This window comes from Psittacula echo (genome assembly GCF_963264785.1).
Source record: "Psittacula echo genome assembly, chromosome: Z".
Lineage (NCBI taxonomy): Eukaryota > Metazoa > Chordata > Aves > Psittaciformes > Psittacidae > Psittacula > Psittacula echo.
Genome location: NC_137742.1, coordinates 29,260,610 through 29,276,935, shown reverse-complemented (window position 1 = coordinate 29,276,935; position 16,326 = coordinate 29,260,610). Strand labels below are relative to the sequence as shown.

At 39.3% G+C, this 16,326-nt stretch overlaps 1 protein-coding gene across 1 annotated transcript in view; it reads left to right on the top strand.

The window, feature by feature from the left end:
* The window catches only part of PGM5 (phosphoglucomutase 5), a gene marked incomplete at both ends in the record, with an annotated part of 69,273 nt that overhangs the window by 47,784 nt on the left and 5,163 nt on the right, over window positions 1-16,326 (top strand). The window contains 3 exons of the mRNA XM_080637572.1: window positions 924-1,059; window positions 2,003-2,186; window positions 8,770-8,904. Of these exons, the coding sequence (XP_080493698.1) occupies window positions 924-1,059; window positions 2,003-2,186; window positions 8,770-8,904 (455 nt within the window). The remainder of the gene's footprint in view (window positions 1-923; window positions 1,060-2,002; window positions 2,187-8,769; window positions 8,905-16,326) is intronic.

Below are 16,326 nucleotides of genomic sequence, written 5' to 3'. Positions count from 1 at the left end.
CAGACCTGACTTTGTGCTTCCCATATCTTAGACTATGTGCTAAATAAATCCTGTGGGGTATTCCAGAATTGTTTCTAGTCTCCATCTGTGGATCAATTTCTCTCTTCTTAAATATGAACCTAGGAAGGTATTTAGATCTGAGCATGCAAACAGCTTTACCAGTGAAAAGCATGGAGCAATATCGAATGGAGAAAAATGTGGGGGTTTTTTTTGTTGTTTTAGGTGGGATTTTTTGTTTGTTTGTTTGTTTTATTTTTTATTTTTATTTTTTGTTTGGTTTGGTTTTTTTTTGGGGGGTTGGGTTTTTTTTTGGTTTTCTGTTTGTTTGTTTGTTTTTGGTGTGTGTTTTGTGTTGAGGATTTGGTTATGTGTCTGTTCCCTCCCCCCAAAAAAAACCCACTTTTTCAGGCTCTTGTTTTTTCTTCTGATGGGAGATCATCAACATTCTGGAAATGTTCATTTTTAATGAAATAGGAAAATTCTTTCTGTGCAGCTTGACAGATGAACATCTGCAGAGATAGGAAGATGCTGTTGAACTTGACTCACATAATTCAGAACATTCTGGTTCATAGCCAGGGGTTTTCATATCTAGCCCAGTTCTGGGAAACAGTACTAGAGGTGTGAAAACACACAGTTGTCAATGAGTGGGAATCATGACTTAGAATGTTTTCCTACTACTGCCGTTTCTATTCAAGCACTTGTACATTTTTTATTTAACTTCAGGAGCATGGACTTTGTCATAAATAAATAAGTTACATTTGAAACATTAGTTCTGATTTTCCATCTGGAAGGTGTCAGAGTTGCTGATACTGTACTACTGATTATTATTATGTGACATAAAAAGTTAAATGAGACACTTTCCCTTACCTTGTTTTCTGATTTGCAGTGATACCAAATAAAACGCTTTATGTATGTCTCTTTAGGGTCTGATCACCTTCGAGAGAAAGATGGACTATGGGCTGTGCTAGTTTGGCTTTCGATCCTAGCAGCTCGAAAGCAGAGTGTGGAGGAGATTGTCAGGGATCACTGGGCAAAATTTGGCCGACACTACTACTGCAGGTGAGCAAAGTGAGGAAAAGGCACAGGAATTTACATACTTGATAGGACAATTCTGCTACAACTGTGACTTGTTTAGCTGTGGTTAGCTGCATTTAGGTGTACGTTTGCTGTATGCACAGAATGAAAACCTGACACAGACTACCACTCTTCTCCAGGCAGGTTTTTTTTATGAGTGTCAGTAGAAGTTATTCACTTACATATACATCGCTCTTACTATATGCATAATAGAATTTTCTGATATCAAATGGCAGAAAGATATGAAGTATTCACTTGTGGAATCTGTAGACATAGTTTGTTACATGGGGTTGAAAAAAAATCAAAATCTCAGGAAGATTTAATTCTGCATTTGTTTCTGTATGTGCTTCTCTGTGACAGTGGTTTAGTGAGAACTGGAAATACGCCTACTTCTAATTCAGAAGAACTCCTCCAAAGATCTGAATATTTACTCATTTTTATAAAGTTCTCAAAAGGGTGAATTCTAACTGTCATTTATATCTTATGCATCGCCCTTTCTCTCAGAATAGACTTAATCCAAAGGAGTTTACATATCTGTAAGGTCTTTTTGACACAGCTGTTCCTCAAACTTGTAATGAAGTTTTCTTTATTTTCGTTCGCTGTTGAGTACTGTACTGATTGTGTCCTTAATCTTGGAGAGCTTCTTGTGTGTCAAAGCCATTTTCTATTCTACTTTAGAAACCTTGGATTTTCTAAATTTCTGTTGACTCAAAGTCAGGTGCCCAGTGTAGAACTGTGGTACATATGCATGATGGTCAGATTGCACAGGACGTGCCTGTGTTGCTTGTTTAATTTGCAGTCAGTACTTCAATGGTCCACATCTGATTTTTGAAGCAGTAAATTGCTGATTGTGAGTGTATTGAGTTCTCAGTTTTCTCAGCTGTAGGGGACTTACTTCTTGGTTCTACTTTTTTTATTTACATGCAAGGTTTGATTATGAAGCACTGGAACCCAGAACAGCATATTTCATAATGAGAGACCTGGAAGCTTTGATCACGGACAAATCATTCAGCCATCAGCAGTTTGCTGTGGGTAACAATATCTACAGTGTGGAAAGAACGGACAGCTTTGAGTATGTAGATCCTGTGGACGGCACTGTGACCAAAAGACAGGTATGGCTGTACTGATGGAGTAGCAAAGTTTTGCAACTGTCATTTTCTGTAACAGTGTTGTTTCTAACATTCAGCTGACAAGCCTCTTATTTATAGGATGATGTTTCCTTTGCTCTGATACACGTTTCCTACTTAAGATTAACTCAGTCTGGGTACGATAATTCACCTCTGGTTTAGCTTGCACTTGCTGTGCATAACTGGAGACAGTGGTCCCACAGAGAGTCTGGAAGGGGATTGACTCCCTGTTGACGTCAGTGTACATATATGGAGGGTTCCCTTTCCTGAACAATGCAAAATGTCATGTAGAAAGACGATCTTCTATTTTCTATCTGAAATCTCTCCTTGCTACAAAAGAAATCTCTTCTTGCTGTTGGTGACCTACAGGATATTTAAGGCACAATGTCTGTTGCAGCCAACAGCATGCAGAAGGCTTTAGTGGATTGTACCATATGTGGGCACATTTGACTTCTCTAGCCCAAATGACCAGTTCTTCCTTCCAGTTGTTCCTTCTGGCCTATGTTCATGGTGAGTCAGCTATCAAGAACTGCAGTTCAAACTGAGCCTTCAGTGTTCCGAAATTCACAATGTGCTCAAAACTAACTATGTATTTTTGCCATGTATAAATATATATCGAAACATCTTTAATAAGAGCTAAAACTCACTGTGTTCTGATTTTATGCTGTTTATTTTTATTGTCCTAGTTTCTCTGGTTTGTGAATTACTTGACCTGACCAGACCTTAGCAAGTGATATTACAAGACATTAAAACTACTGTCATGCCGTTCTGATCAGTCTCTTTATAGTTTCCATTCATCATTGCATCCAGAAAATATAAGCAGGCCACCTGACACTGAACTGCTCTCTTAGTGCATCTTAGTGCTGAAATAAAATACGAGGATATTGTCATATCCAAGCCCACTGGAAAATTACAGGCATAGCAGACTTGTGGCTCTTTTAGAAAACAGCTTGTGAATTTTTGGTGCACTTTTCCTTCCTTAATTTTCATCCAAAGCCTTTGCCCTAAATTGGAATATAATTGCTAATCATATCACCGCTTAACACAAATGGAGAAACATGACTTGGCCTGTTTTCAGGTGGACTCTGAAAGTGAGCCCATAAAACCAGAAACCGTGTCTTTTCCTAGGGACAAACACGTATTTATTGAGTACAGTTTAACCAGTTTGTCTTTCAGCAACACACATTCCTAGCTCCATGTATCTACAGCCTTAGTAGCATTCTCTGAACACAATAAAATAAGAGAGGACATTGATCCATGAAAATGAAACAACAGTTCATTGCTGCCATTTTCCTCAGATAGCTTGCTCTTCATTTAAATGGAGATGCCTCTTTCTAACTGTCGTGAGCTTCATGCATATTTTCCAGCTATGTTTTAGGAACCTGTTCAAAGTTTTTCTCCCCAGCAGGTAGCAGGGAGAGAGATTTATATTCAGTGTAGCTGCACTGTATGTCATGAATGAGAAGCTGGCTACATGAAAATTAACCATCAGGTTCAGAAAACAGACACAACAACAACAAAATAGGCAGCAAACAATACACCCAGACTGTAGCTTCCAATTAATTCGGAGTATTGAAACCCATGAATATTGTTTATCATAGTGCAATAATAAGGCATAAAATTAAATGAAATGTTCTGCTCTTCATGAAGACTGTTTCCATTTTTGAAGCCCTATTGTGCTAGCCTTTGTGCACATGAGCACTAACAGTGCTGCTCCTGAGGATCCTCCAAGACAGGAATGGGACCAGTTGCATTTTTGTGTAAAATTTGAATTGGAAGGATGAGAAGTACAAGTTGTCCATTATAGTGGTTAACTTTGAGCTCTTTAATGAAGCATTCTTACATTCTGAGATTCACAGAATAAAGCTCTGGAGCTTTTTTATTAGAAGTTAATATTTTCTCATTCCTTCGATAGATTTGGGAAGCAAAGGGCTCTGCATGTGATCTTAGTGTTTGGGATTTTTATTTCAGTTTGAGCAATGGTCAGGAAATAGGCATTGGAAAAGTTGGAAAAAAATTATTTCAGATAGTATCTCCAGAGATCAGGCAAAAATTCTTCTGTTTAGAATATTCAAATTGTGTATTAGCAATAAAGTATTTCCTGTCAAAGCAGTAACTGGGGCCTGCTATGCCTAGAGGGGACTCTCAAAAGTCCATAGAGGACCAAATAAAACTTCTGATAATCACAGTATTTTGAGGTGAAAGTATAGCCATTTTACATGCTCCTAATTTATATATACATGTCTGTTCCTGATATATTGCTGCTAGGTTAGATTTTCTACTGGTGTTGCTCCCTGGCGTTGTATTTCAAAAATGTTTCTCAAAATCCCAAGGTATTTTGCTTGAAGTTTGCTGCTTGGTCTTGTTCATTCTAACATATTGTACAAATTTAATATTATGTATTTAATAATGAAATTGGTAATTAAAAAAATAAACCAAAACGAACTACTGGAAACCAAACCATTTTGTACCATATAGTACAATATGAAGTAGGTTTAGTTTTCTGAGTACTTCGTAGATGCATCAGTAGGCTGTTTAACTGAATTGTAATGTGAAAGAGAAATCCCTGTGAAGTTTGTCTTCACCACATCAGCTTCAAAGCCAGTGGGTTAACCATGGAACATAATTTTGGTTCAGAGTTTCCATGATTACCCATTAGCAGGCCCAGTTTGCCTAAAATCATAGAATCGTAAAATCATAGAATAGTTAGGGTTGGAAAGGACCTTAAGATCATCTAGTTCCAACCCCCCTGCCATGAGCAGGGACACCTCACACTAAACCATGTCACCCAAGGCCTCATCCAACCTGGCCTTGAACACTGCCAGGGATGGAGCATTCACAACTTCCCTGGGCAACCCATTCCAGTGCCTCACCACCCTTACAGTAAGGAACTTCCTCCTTATATGCAATCTAAACTTCCCCTGTTTAAATTTTAACCAGTTACCCCTTGTCCTATCACTACAGTCCCTAATGAAGAGTCCCTCCTCAATAAATATCTGCAGATGTTCAGAGCTGTATTGAACCTTTCAATCTGCTTCCTCCCAGGGAAAAAAAAAGTCTGTTCCCATAACAAAACAATATTCTTGTAAGTGACAAATAGTGAGTCCTGTTTTATTAAAACTGGAAATTGTTCTATCCTGTGGGCTTTTCAGTGTTTTACTCTTCTTTTCTTTCCTCTTGTTTTGTTTGTAAGTTCTGCATATAAAATTTTATTTTTCATGGAGCTAATGCCTTTGATACAGTAAATAGCAAATATGTGACTTTCAATTAATGGAACTTATGTTAGGTGAAAAAATACTGTCATGACAAACAGTAGGCTGCTTGGAATTTCGGCAGCATGCTTTGACCTTGATGATGTCGAAAGTGTTAAAAACGGAAGAGTCTATGTGTTAGAGTTTTTGCAACAAGTGGGCAAAACCTGTTTGTTTTAGTCTTTGCGCAAGATGCTGAGTCACAGGTTATTCTCTAGGCAGTGCTTTCTCATATTTATTTGGTGACAGTGGGTTTTTTTTTTTTGGCTGGGTTTTTTGACTTTAAAAATGTTTGCAACTTACAGTTTTTAGATATAGTCTCCAGAAAATAGTGAGAATATAAACATTTAATAACTTTCATTACTTTCTGTGGTGTTCCTGAGTGAAAAGCTTTGCTAGTGCTTAAATCACTGTTTCCAAGGAAGAGTTGAAAGTCAGCTTTTTTGCTGTATGCTCTCTTAGAAATGAGTTAAATCTCTAAGTGAAATATCATGACTTTAAAAGTTGACTTTCACAGTCCAGCTCTAAAGGCCATTGTTTTCCTAGCATATGATTTCTTCCTGGCACATAGGATTGGTTTTTTTAATATAATATATTATTATGTATTTTAAGGAGTACAGCCACTGTGTCTTTGTAATTCTCTTTTACAGAGTATTTTCAGCTGTATGTCAGGAATTCTAGTCTGAGACAAACATTAACTGTCATCATGCATGTGTAAAAATAGGTACTGTCAGTTGTATGTCCCTGAGAAATGTAAAATGAATAAAATAATAAGGTCAGAAATAGTAGAGTGAACTGTCTGAGTGCTGGTCATGTGTACATATACATTGCATAAACATCCCAAGTGGAAATAACTGTGACATCAAACTGGCTACAGATTCTTGTGGTTTGATGGAGCATTTTGTGACAAGTTATGGAAGAGTTATGGGGAGTGTTTGTAAATTCTTTTTATCTTGAAGCCCGTAATTTAATGGGTGGCGAGACTTCAGGTGTACTAAACCAGGTAACAATGTCTTATTATTGACAGATAAACATGGAGTATATGAAAGGTTATTCAGGTGTTCTTGCTATTCATGTCATTGTGGGAATTTCTAGGCCTGGAAGGAGCATTTTGGATGGCAGTGTAGTCTTTGCAGAGGAACATACTCACATGTTCTGATGTTCATGCTTTCATTTTGTGCAGACTCTCTTCCTTCTGTCTTAAGGCTGATTGACACTAATGTTCTGTACTTTGACCTGCTAATCCTGGTTTTGACAAACATTTGAAACAAACTGTACCCAGAACTGTGAAACTCTTCAGTTTATCTTTTTCCATTTCACTGTCATAAAATGTAATGAGCAGTCAGCAGTAGACAACGTCTTGCTCACTGGATCAGATCTTAACAAACTGCCTATATAATTGTAGGCATCAAAGATGAAATCCTGATTCCATTGAAATCAATGCCAAAACTCCCATCAGCATCAATTGAACCATCTCATTATAAAGTTGGTTTAATAGAAAATATTAGAAAAACAGGCTCTACAACTCAATCTTCTGAATGTAAACTATTCTGTTTGTCACTTTTGCTGTGCGTGTTGAGACTACGAGATAAATCTGTTTATCTATGTTGCCAACACATGTTAAAATTATGTTAGCAGCTTAAAAATGTTTCATGATATTGCCAAAATTAGAGATGGAAAATACCTCTTAGGCCATCTAATCCAGCCCTTTGTCCATGTGAGATATTTTCCTGATTTATACTTTCTAGTGTTAATTGACATTACACAGGAAAGACCTGGACCTGTTGGAGTGGGTGCAGAAGGGGGCCACAAAAATGATCAAAGGGCTGAAGCATCTCTCTTGTTGGGAAAGGCTGAAAGTTTTGGTTGTTCAGCCCATACAAGAGAGGACTCCAGGGAGACCTTATTGTGGCCTTTCAATATGTAAAAGGGGATTGATAAGAAAGATGAGTACAGATTTTATAGTAGGGCCTGTTGTGATAGGACAAGTGATAATGGTTTTAAACTGAAAGAGCGTAGATTCTCACTAAGTACAAGGAAGAAATTTTTTACAATTAGGGTGGTGAAACACTAGAACAGATTGCCCAGGGAGGTCATAGATGGAAATATTCAAGGTCGGGTTGGACTGGGCTTTGAGCAACCTGATCTGGTCCCTTCTCATCGATAGATGACCTTTAAAGATCCCCTCCAACCCAAACTATTTTATGATTCTGTGACTGCCAAGCAAACAATGCTTTACATGGTGCTGGAGATGTTTTATAGCAGAGGAAAGAGAGGTTTCTACTTACTAGAATATTGGAGCACTGTTGCTAACAGCAGTGTCTTCTTCAGCTGCTGATAAAAATTGAAGAAAATAAAGCTTCTCTTTAAATTCTCTTGTCTCATTTTTTCATGGTCCCTTAAACAAAAGTAGCAAGGACTTCCGTTTATGCGCTAGGCATTTAACAACAGCATGTCTAAAAGGGGAAATAAAGTTCAGTGGCATATGAGAGGCGGCACTTAGTCTAAGGGTACTTGTTACAGAAAGGGAACTAGGCTGAGTGTTAGTGCAGAATTGGCACAGTATTGAAATACTACAACTATTTAACAGTGCGATATAGTCCTTTGGACTTAATGGCCTTCCTGAATAGAAAGTCTGTGGACTGTGGATCCGAGTATATTGTCTGTGGTCTGTTGAAGAGTGTGTTCATATATACAGTTTAGAAGGTGAGAGGAGGAAAGAAAATAAGAGGAGAAAAGGGGAGCAAAGAGCAAATTCACAGTTAATAATATTTTTTTTAATTCTACACACAGTTAACATGCATTAATTAGTGTACTTGAAATGAATTAACACTTCATGTCAAGTTTCCCAAGTTTACTACAAGCACTTGTTGAAACTCTTTGTAATCCGATATTGATGCATGGTCCTTGAGGGGTAGCAACTGATCCTATCTTTTATATTCACTACTGACAACTGATTTTTGATCCTGAGATTCTGCAGCTGTGTTTTAGTCCACTGAGCATTGCTGATCTTATAAGATTTTCTCAGGCCATTAATTTTTTGTATTGCCATACAGAGCAAGAACAAAGCAGCTGAAGAAAAAAACAAAAAAAAACCAGTGGTAAGAGAGTTCTTGTTATGAGGAGCAGGAGGAAATACACAAGATCATTTCTAGACTTCAGAGGGGGGAAAAAGAATAATGCGTGAGTTGTCCAAAGTTACAGGGAAAGAGGAATTGTATCCAAATGACTCTTCCTTTCATTCTTTATTTTAAACAGTGAACTGTGATTTGTAAATGTACTGCTGCCTTACGTATATGCTGCTCCTTCTCCCATAGGGGCTGCGGATTATTTTTTCAGATGCTTCCAGGCTTATCTTCAGAATGAGTGCTTCCAGCCATGTGAGAGCTACTCTCCGGATCTATGCAGAGAGTTATGAAAAGGATCCTAGCCAACATAATAAGGAACCACAGGTAATGCAGTAGTGTTATAATGAGTCAATAAGTAATGCACTTTCTCTGTATTAGCAATGGCTACAGGTTTTCTCCTTTAATCAGAAGGAACACTCAGCACCTTGACCCCTGTTTGCTGTGTTTGTGGATGATTTCCCTAATCATGTGACTGTACATGTTTTGAAGCAGGACCAACAGTTTCAATATATGTGTAGTATCTAACACAACAGGAGTGTCAGGGGCTGAGATGCCTGGTGATAAATGCTGAGCAGTGACTTTTAATCTAGTAAGAGTAATCATGCTCATTTTATTTTTTCACTCATTATTTTGCAAGTGTTGTAGAACAAATCTGAGTTATTGAACAATATAAAAAAATATTTTTCAAGCAGGTTATCTGGGGATCACTTAATTACCACACCCCAGGGATGCATCATGATTAAAGTACAGTTAGGAAATATGGCTGCCAGAGTCTAAATGATGTAGGGATTCCTTATTAAGGGAAAGACTTGTAGCTGTCTAAAGAATTACCTCATAGCATAACCAGACTCTTTCCTAAGAAGAGTGAATGTTGAGAGCAAGTTGCAGTGTAATCCGTCAGATGCCTAAAATAATTCATAATATATAAACCACATTTTGAACTCTCAGATTTTTCCTAGTAAAACAACTTCATGCTGTGATATACAACAAGAGAACTAAGGATGTTTCATGGGAGAGGATAAGCAGTTACCTTGTAGTAAATCAAAACCATGTAGTTTGAAGTCCCATGTAGTTGCTTATTCATGTGGGGTGCAAATGCATAAAAGCTGTCAAATGATGGGTAGAAACCACTGTGCAGCAGTAGCAGGGAGGGCAGGTGAGAATATGTGGGAGAATATGTGGGAGACACCAAGGTCAGCGAAGAATGGAGGAAGTGATAGAGCGGCATGGTGGGCACCTGGTGGGCAGCCAAGGTCAATGCACCACAGCCATGTAAAGTTTTATTACAGCACTAATTGTTTGTCAGTTGCAGTTAAGACGATCATTTCAAATGTGGTTCTTTGTGCTATGTAGGCAAGGTATAGATGAAATGATAACAAATCATGGTAAGAGACAGACTAAGAGTTTGTTTTCGAGGTTTGCAGTGGACTTACAGTAACATTATATCTGACTCAAAAAGTGTGATCTGAACATGTTTCCTGCCTAACAAATCCCAACAAAAAATTATAGAAAACTATAGAGCATATACTTGTAGCATTCATCTAGCTAAACTTTTGACTATTTAATTGCAAATGGGAACATGCCTTTTAAAATTGAATCCTTTCTGCACCAGCAGATTGTTCTATTTTACTTGTTACAAGGTATGCAATGTGAGAGAAGTAACATGCTGGCAGAGCTCAGGCTTCTATGTCTCCTGAAGTAAGCTACAATCAGTGAACAGGATTTAACATTTGTTTTGTTTTGTATGTTAATGAGTGGAAAATAGCAAATGTTCTCAGTAAATTTTCCACTTGTAAAGAGACCAGATTGAGAGAGCAGTTATCTTTAGAAAATGAGGAATATCCTGCACATGCTTTTCATCTCTGTTCTACATGGATTTGCTTGAGAGAGGTGTGTAAAGTCCACTAGAAGGTCTAGTCATCTCGCCAGCAACACAGAGTGTGCCTGGGGAGCAGCAAAAATGGGACTGCTGCAAAAGGTGATAGGAGCGCCAAGCGGTTCTTCAGGGAGAGAAGCTAGCTATAGCACAGGTCTGAGGTTCATCTATGCAGCAGAGCCAGAGATGAGTCTGGAGACACACCGTCCTATGACATAGCTCAGAATGAGACTAACACCCCTAGGATGGGTTGAAATAGGCTGTGTGAACCCATGGGCAGGGTGCAGTGAGGGGGAGTCCTCATGGGAGACTTGGCAGGGCCAGTAGGCCTTATCACTGCCCTCAGGGCTTTCATAGTCTGGTCTCTTGCTCCTAGGGTCACAAAGATGACTGGAAGGGTTTAGGGGTTTTTTTCTATTTATGTACTACAGCCTGTCAGATTATGACACTTTTGGCTGTTTATCCAGGATATTCACTAGTGAACAGATAATCCCAAGGGCAGAAATGTCATTCATTGCCTTGAAACTTGTTGCAGGGACTTTCCTGCATTTATACAGTGCAGGCAGATATTTTAACGTCCAGACTGACTCAGGAAACACATGACAAACAGCAGTTTCATTTCATTTAATGCAATAAATTCTTTCTCTGGTTTCTTGTTGTATAGCATTGTACAGTTCCTACTGCTCTTCTTTCCTTGCCCTGGCTGGATACATTGCCAACAGCATGAGAGCATTAGGATCTGCAAGGCGATATTGTATCTGACAGGCAGATGGTGGATTTCAAGGCAGTACATAAAACTGATTTCAGGAGATCCTCATGTTAGTACAAAAATAACTAAAAATTTGTCAGGAAAGCATGTGATAATCTTCAGTGGAATATGTGGAACAGAGTGAATAGCAAAGAGCAGAAAACAGCATTGCTGGGGAGGGGTGGCGTAGTTTTCCTGATAATTGTAATTCCTTTATTGTTTAGTTTACTTTGAGATTCATACTGACATGTATGTATCTAGACAAGTTGTGATAGATTTGAAGTTTGTTTCCTATTTACCTTCAGTAATAGAGGCATAGCCAACATATTCCTAAGTGATTAGTTACTCAAAGAACACTGATGTAAAGGGTATGTAAATTATATACCTTATATGTAGTACTTAAGGAAGTTGTTACGTTTGGGATAAATGCTTGTTTTTCTTCAAGTGTAGTTGATGTTTGCAATTGGGTAGGTAACTACATGTGGCTTCTGTATCATTGCACTCTTCCTGGAACAGCTGATCGTGAAAGTGTCTTCCATTCTTTTTATATCATAAACCAAGACATAAAATCATTTGATGATTGGCTGCTTAAGTAAATACTTGGTTGCTTCTCCTTATTGGACCACCTCCTTCCAGTACCTTCTTTCCACTGATTATATAGACAAGTTGAAGATGAGTGCTTTGCTTTGATGACAGTTCCAGTCAATACCTGCACTGAAAGGCAAAAATGCATTTTTGGCTCTTTTTCACAAGCAATAAATTAGTCTGTCTTGATAGGCAACTCAATTATATTGGAAGTTACATGCCATTTTGTGGAATCATTGTGGTAACTGGCTTGAGTTTGCCTCATGCCAGCATCCTGTTTTTCCACATTCATTTCAAACAAAGTCATATCTAAAATTGATGAACCAACTTTTTGGCAGTTTTCAAGTTTTTCTAGTTTGCTTCTATTGTCTTTGACAGTGTAACTGCTGATAGAGTATTTTCTACAGATAAGCAGAAACCTAAACCACTCCTTCCAGGATGCATGCTGAGACATGCATATTGTCCTGAAACACCAGTATGGAATCACGGCACTTTCTGAGTGAAGTGTTAACTAGGACATATTGTAAAGCTAATATATACAAATATATTTCTTTTAAACCAACAGTTCAGTTGAGGTGAACATAATTAATCATTCACATTAGAGGTGCTGTATATCTCTGGATGGCCATAACTCCTTTCCCACAATAGGCTGGACCTGATGATCTTTCAAGGTCCCTTTCAACCTGAGCTCCTTCTACGATGAACTCTTGCCCAGAATGAAATTTGGACAAAGATCTGTAGCAGTGGTCAATATCACTCAGGTTCAACTAACTGACAGTGCTAGCTGCTGGCCCAGCTTTGGTTCAATACCCAACAGAAAGCCTAACATACTTCGAAATGTGACTGGGGCTGCTCAGACCTGGGCCTTTTGATTTTGGCCTCAGGGAGCCATGCAAGTGAGTGGTCCTAGAGTAAAGCTCTCTTCATGCTTTGTTGTGCTTCGGTACTGTGTAACATTCTACGAGTCTCACAGGAAGAGCTGATTTTCAGGCCTTATTGCCTTTAAGTGTATATTTTCCTCTAGAAAAATTAGAGCTTCCATAGCAGCATTCTTGTAACCAGAGCAAATCAAGGCTCAAAGGGACCTTTTGTTCCAATTTATATGTAGGCTAAACAGTAGCCATTAATGATTGTAAGGGTCACCCAAATCTTCTTTTAGTAACATCTTTCATACAATTAATTGTTAATACTTTCCACCTAGAATTAAGCATAGCCAGCTGCCTGATTAACAAAGTAGGAGTCCAAGGTAAAGCAGTAAAATATGCTAATAATTACAAGTCTGAGGTTACAGGTACATGTGAATAGCAGAGGCTTCTGGCTGTTGAACAATCCGTTGAAGGAAATTGGCTAAAGCAGCTTCATGTGTTTTTGACTCTCAGCCTGAGAACAAGGCTGATTAACACTGATGTTTTTAGTTGTTGCTCAGTAATGTTTACTCTGACCAAGGACTTTCTGAGTCTCATGCTCTGCCAGGGAGAAGGGGAAGCCGGGAGAAAGCAGGGACAGGACACCTGACCCAAACTAGCCAAAGAGGTATTCAATACCACAGCACATCATGCCCACTATATAAACTGGGGGCAGTTACCTGGAAGGGTTAGATCACTGCTCAGGTCGGGCTGGGTATTGGTCGGCGGATGGGGCAGTTGTATTCTCTTCCCTTGTTATTTCCCTTATCATTATTATTATTGGTGGTAGCAGTAGTGATTTGTGTTATACCTTAGTTACTGGACTGTTCTTATCTCAACCCGTGGGAGTTACATTCTTTCGATTCTCCTCCCCATCCCTCTGGGAACACGGGGAGGAAGGTGGGGGGGGAGAGTGAGCGAGCGGCTGTGTGGCTCTGTGTTGCCGGCTGGGCTTAAACCACGACAAATGTCCAAGGCTTTTCTAAAATGTTCCTCTAGAATGGAAGAGCACTCTGTTGATGCTCCTCGTCACTGATCATGCCCCTCATAGCTGTGCATTACTGAGAAAGTTGCTTTCCAGCTACCTGGAAAATTTCCTTAAAAACATAATTTCTTGGGTTTAACTAGTCAAATAGGCATATAAATAGCAATTTCAGGAAGTTCAGTTCATTATAACAAACAACAATTCTGTCTGAAGCCTTGAACCTTTATGCATTGGCATTTCTCTTTTTCTAAAGTTATGAGAGTTATTAGCTGTCCTAAGCTTAATGCGGATGGAAAATCTAGAGATATGTTCAATGGGCATGAAATATTCAAATAAGGGTTTATTGACCTTTAGGCTCATTTATAGCTTTATTTTATGGATCAACTCATTATTCATTATTTGCAGATCCTAACACATGGTTAATATCTTCTTGTCCTTTGTCTAGCCACCTGGATATATTATTGGATTGGGATAAGATTCAAACAGGAACTTTCATATACGAAGACCAAGAAAGAAATGACCCATTATGCAGAGTTGTTTTGAGTTGTTTGCCCTGGGAACAGTGTAGTGAATAATCTGAATTGTTCTGAATATGGATTAACTAGCTCTGTTTGCAGTATTTTATTATTCACTATGTGAATTGCAACAGCAGTAAGTAAGTGTTATCACAGACCTATGCAGACTCTATCAGTTACTTTTTAAACAGGGTGCAGTAAATAACAAATATTGTGGTTACTTTTGCCAAAAACTAGTAAAATATGTGCTAATTGGATACAGAATCATTAGATTAACAGCCAAGAAAAGACTTTGGGGCAGGAGTTGTTTCTTTGCATTTTTCTCCAAAAAGGCAAGCCAAGTAAAAGAAAAATAATTGGGATGAAAAGTGTCTTGATCAAACGACTGTCATCAAAGGCTGAATTTTTGAGACAATTTTTTAATGGCAAGTAACACAGGAAAAAACAAACTTATACTCAGGTCAGTATATGAAAGGATTATGATTTATATATGATTGTGTATATATATAAAATGATTATATAAAGCAGTTGTTTATGATGTGAAATTTGTCCAAAAGCAGGGCAAACTTCAGAAATCAGTAACCTAGAAGTTCTTAATTTTATTAGGGATAAAATTAAAGGTTTCTGCATGGTTCTGTCATGACACTCTTGCAACTCTGAGCACAAGTGTAGTTTGCTAGAGTGTTATGACCTCTTTTAATCATTGGGTCTTTCAGTATGGCTCTGGTTGACTGCTAAAACAGTATCACAGTATCACAGTATCACAGTATGTTAGAGATTGGAAGGGACCTCAAAAGATCATCTAGTCCAATCCCCCTGCCAGAGCAGGAACACCTAGATAAGGTTACACAGGAATGTGTCCAGGCGGGTTTTGAATGTCTCCAGAGAAGGAGACTCCACAACCTCCCTGGGCAGCCTGTTCCAGTGTTCTGTCACCCTCACTGAGAAGAAGTTTCTTCTCAAGTTTAAGTGGAACCTCTTGTGTTCCAGTTTATACCCATTACCCCTTGTCTTATCATTGTTAGCCATTGAGAAGAGCCTGGCTCCATCCTCATGACACTCCCCCTTTATATATTTATATACACTAATAAGGTCCCCCCGCAGTCTCCTCTTCTCCAAACTATAGAGACCCAGCTCCCTCAGCCTTTCCTCATAAGGGAGATGCTCCACTCCCTTAATCATCTTTGTCGCCCTGCGCTGGACTCTCTCCAGCAGTTCCCTGTCCTTCTTGAACTGAGGGGCCCAGAACTGGACACAATATTCCAGATGCGGTCTCACCAGGGCAGAGTAGAGGGGAAGGAGGACCTCTCTCGACCTACTGACCACCCTCCTTCTAATACACCCCAGGATGCCATTGGCCTTCTTGGCCACAAGGGCACAGTGTTGGCTCATGGTCATCCTGCCATCCACTAGGACCCCCAGGTCCCTCTCCCCTACACTGCTCTCTAACAGGTCGTTCCCCAACCTATACTGGAACCTGGGGTTGTTCCTGCCCAGATGCAGGACTCTGCACTTTCCCTTGTTATATTTCATCAAGTTTCTCCCTGCCCAACTCTCCAGCCTGTCCAGGTCCCGCTGGATGGCAGCACAGCCTTCTGGCGTGTCAGCCACTCCTCCCAGCTTAGTGTCATCAGCAAACTTGCTGACAGTACACTCAATTCCCTCATCTAAATCATTGATGAATATATTAAATAATACTGGTCCCAGTACTGACCCTTGAGGCACTCCACTAGATACAGGCCTCCAACTGGACTCCGCCCCATAGACTACAACTCTCTGGCTTCTGTCCTTCAGCCAGTTTGCAGTCCACCTCACTACCTGATCATCCAGGCCACACTTCCTCAATTTAGCTATGAGGATGCTGTGGGAGACTGTGTCAAATGCTTTGCAGAAGTCAAGGTAGACCACATCCACCGCTCTGCCATCATCCATCCACAATGTTATTTCCTCATAAAAGGCTAGGAGGTTGGTCAAGCATGACTTCCCCTTGGTAAAGCCATGTTGACTGCCCCTCATAACCCTCTTATCCTTGACATGCCTTAAGATGGCATCAAGGATAAGGTGTTCCATCACTTTCCCAGGGATGGAGGTGAGGCTGACCGGTCTATAGTTACCCGGGTCCTCCTTCTTGC